Source organism: Penaeus vannamei, chromosome 26, assembly GCF_042767895.1.
Source record: "Penaeus vannamei isolate JL-2024 chromosome 26, ASM4276789v1, whole genome shotgun sequence".
Classification (NCBI taxonomy): Eukaryota; Metazoa; Arthropoda; class Malacostraca; order Decapoda; family Penaeidae; genus Penaeus; species Penaeus vannamei.
In genome coordinates this window covers 23,923,228-23,925,727 of record NC_091574.1, presented here as the reverse complement: position 1 = coordinate 23,925,727, position 2,500 = coordinate 23,923,228, and the positions used below count along the sequence as shown (strand labels likewise).

Sequence of the window (2,500 nt, the reverse complement as noted above, 5' to 3'; positions counted from 1 at the left end):
CGCCGAAGAACTGGAGGCGCTGGGCATAAGCTGGTCTCACGGGCTGCTCCTCGAACACTCCCTCGTCCTCGTCCTCGTCGTCGTATCCGAACTCGTTCTTGAGGAGCCGCTCGGGGAAGGCCACGTTCTCCTCGGGCGCCGGGTACTGGTTCCTCGGCTGGAAGGCCTGCTGCCGAGAGTCCCGCATCCTTCTGCCGTGAAAGAGGGCGGGGAGAGAGAGATGGGAAACGCATGAGAAATTGGGGAAGGGACAACGAAAACTATGAGGATATTGGGGAAGGAACTATGAGGATATTGGCGTAAAGGGAATTGGGGAAGGGGAATTGAGACGTATGAGGAATTGGGGAAGGGACAGCGAGAACTATGGGGATAATGGTGAAGGGACAGTGAGAACTATGGGGATATTGGGGAAGGGAAACAGGCGTAAAGGGAATTGGGAAAGGGAAATTGATACGTATGAGGAATTGGGGAAGGGACAGTGAAAACCATGGGAATTAGGGAATATGAATTGAGACGAATGAGGAATTTGGAAAGAGAAATTGAGATGTAAGATGGATAAGGATAAACTGAGACGTATTGGGAACTGGGGAAGATAAATTGAAACAAATGAGGAATTGGGGGAGAGGTATTGTGACGTATGAGGCATTGGGGAAGATGAGTGAGAAGTATGAGGAATTGGGGAAGAAAATGAAACGTATGAGGAATTGAGGAAGAGAAATTGAGACCTAAGGGGAATTGGGGTAGAGAAATAAAGGGAAATTGGATTAAATAAACTGAGAAGTAGGAGGATTTAGGGAGGAGGAATGAGAAGTATGAGAAATTGGGGAAGAGAAATTAGAAGTATGAGGAATTGGGGGAGAGGAAATTAATAGTAGGAATTGGGAAAGAAAAACTGAAAAATACAAGAAGTAGGGGAAGATAAATTGAGAAGTATGAGGATTTGGGGACGATATAAGGAAAGGTTTCAGACATCAGGAAACAGAGGTGGAAAAGTAATAAGAAATCAGAGAAGAGAAATTTGAAAAGAATATATCATTATGAGGCATTAAGAAAGAGAGAAGGAGAGAGATATGAGGGACTGGGAGAGAGAAGCAGGAAAAGTGCACAGAATACGAGAAAAAAGATGAAAAAGATATGAGGAATTGGGGGAGATGGAAAAATACATGATAAAAATGGAGAGAAAAGTTGAAAAGAAATATAAGGAATTGGGCTGAACAAATCACGAGAAAGAGAAATGAAGAAAAATATATACTAAAATGAGCAATTGTGAGAAAAATAAAAAATAAGTGAATGTAATAATGAGATAGAAAATGGAGTGAATTAGCGAAATGACCGTTAAAAGAAAGATAGAGAGCATGGGGAGACATAATAGATAAGATGGAAAGCTGTGATGAAAAGTTATTAGATTCTCGCTGTAGAAAAAAATACAATGGATAGAGGGAAGAAAACTTGATTAATTAGCGAGAGAAAGCAAGTGGTAAAAAGAGAAAAGACAATAGAACCCATTTATGAAAAAGATGGAGAATGCATAGAACGAAAATAAACATCCCCCCTCCAAAAAAAGAAAACGGATTTGTTAAAAAAAAAGAAAATGGTAGATGAGGGTAAACTAAAGAAGATCGCGGAATGTTTTAATTCCCCGTCCCTTTTCACTTTCCCTCATCCCGACCCTTTTAAGTAGGGGTTCTGAAACTGACTGCCAACATAATCTCAAAAACTTCTATTCCTCAATCCTAGCATAAATCGCAATTAAAACCTATGAAAGTTCAGAGGCGTGCGTATTGGAGAGCGAGAGAGAAAGGAATGGAGGGAGAGAGCGAGTCTGTGTGGGTGTGTATGTGTGGGTGTGCGTGCGTGTCCGTGTGTGTGTGTGTGTGTGTGTGTGTGTGTGTGTGTGTGTGTGTGTGTGTGTGTGTGTGTGTGTGTGTGTGTGTGTGTGTGTGTGTGTGTGTGTGTGTGAGTGTGTGTGCGTGTGCGTGTGCGTGTGCGTGTGCGTGTGCGTGTGCGTGTGCGTGTGCGTGCGCGTGTGCGTGTGCGTGTACGTGTGTGTGTGCATTCAAAATACATTTTTATACCTTTTTAATATCACTCAAAATACACTTAGTCAATACACTAACAGCAATCAGAAAATATTCTATCCCCTATAAACCCGCATATGATTATTCCAACACAAATTACAGTTTAGGTTCTCTGCATTGTGTTACAAGCCATCCAGACTGGTATTGCACATGTCCTTCAGCAAGTAACATAGGTGGTTATGGAACAGCCAAGTCCTTTAGCAACCAACCCAGAGAGAAACTAGAGTAGTTAAACAACAGCTGAGTAATTCAGAAGCCAACCACACGTAGTTACTCACTTGAGGAGTCCCTTAGCGAACAACCCACTTATTAACCACTTGTCAAATCTTTACTTTTGCGAACTTTGCTTCTCTGTGAGGGTGGGGAGTGATGTCAGGCAGCTATGAATCAAGATTAAAATTGACGAGAAGACTTAAAAGGAC

General features: G+C 42.3%; 1 protein-coding gene across 10 annotated transcripts in view; it reads right to left on the bottom strand.

Moving 5' to 3' along the window:
• IA-2 (tyrosine phosphatase IA-2) overlaps positions 1 to 2,500 on the bottom strand; it is a 267,355-nt gene that overhangs the window by 166,189 nt on the left and 98,666 nt on the right. For 8 of the 10 annotated variants that reach the window (XM_070140203.1, XM_070140206.1, XM_070140212.1 and 5 more), the window contains exon 10: positions 1 to 191. This exon is cut by the window's left edge and continues 8 nt beyond it. In XM_070140203.1, the coding sequence (XP_069996304.1) occupies positions 1 to 191 (191 nt within the window). The remainder of the gene's footprint in view (positions 192 to 2,500) is intronic. The other 2 variants (XM_070140207.1, XM_070140208.1) reach the window with 1 other exon arrangement.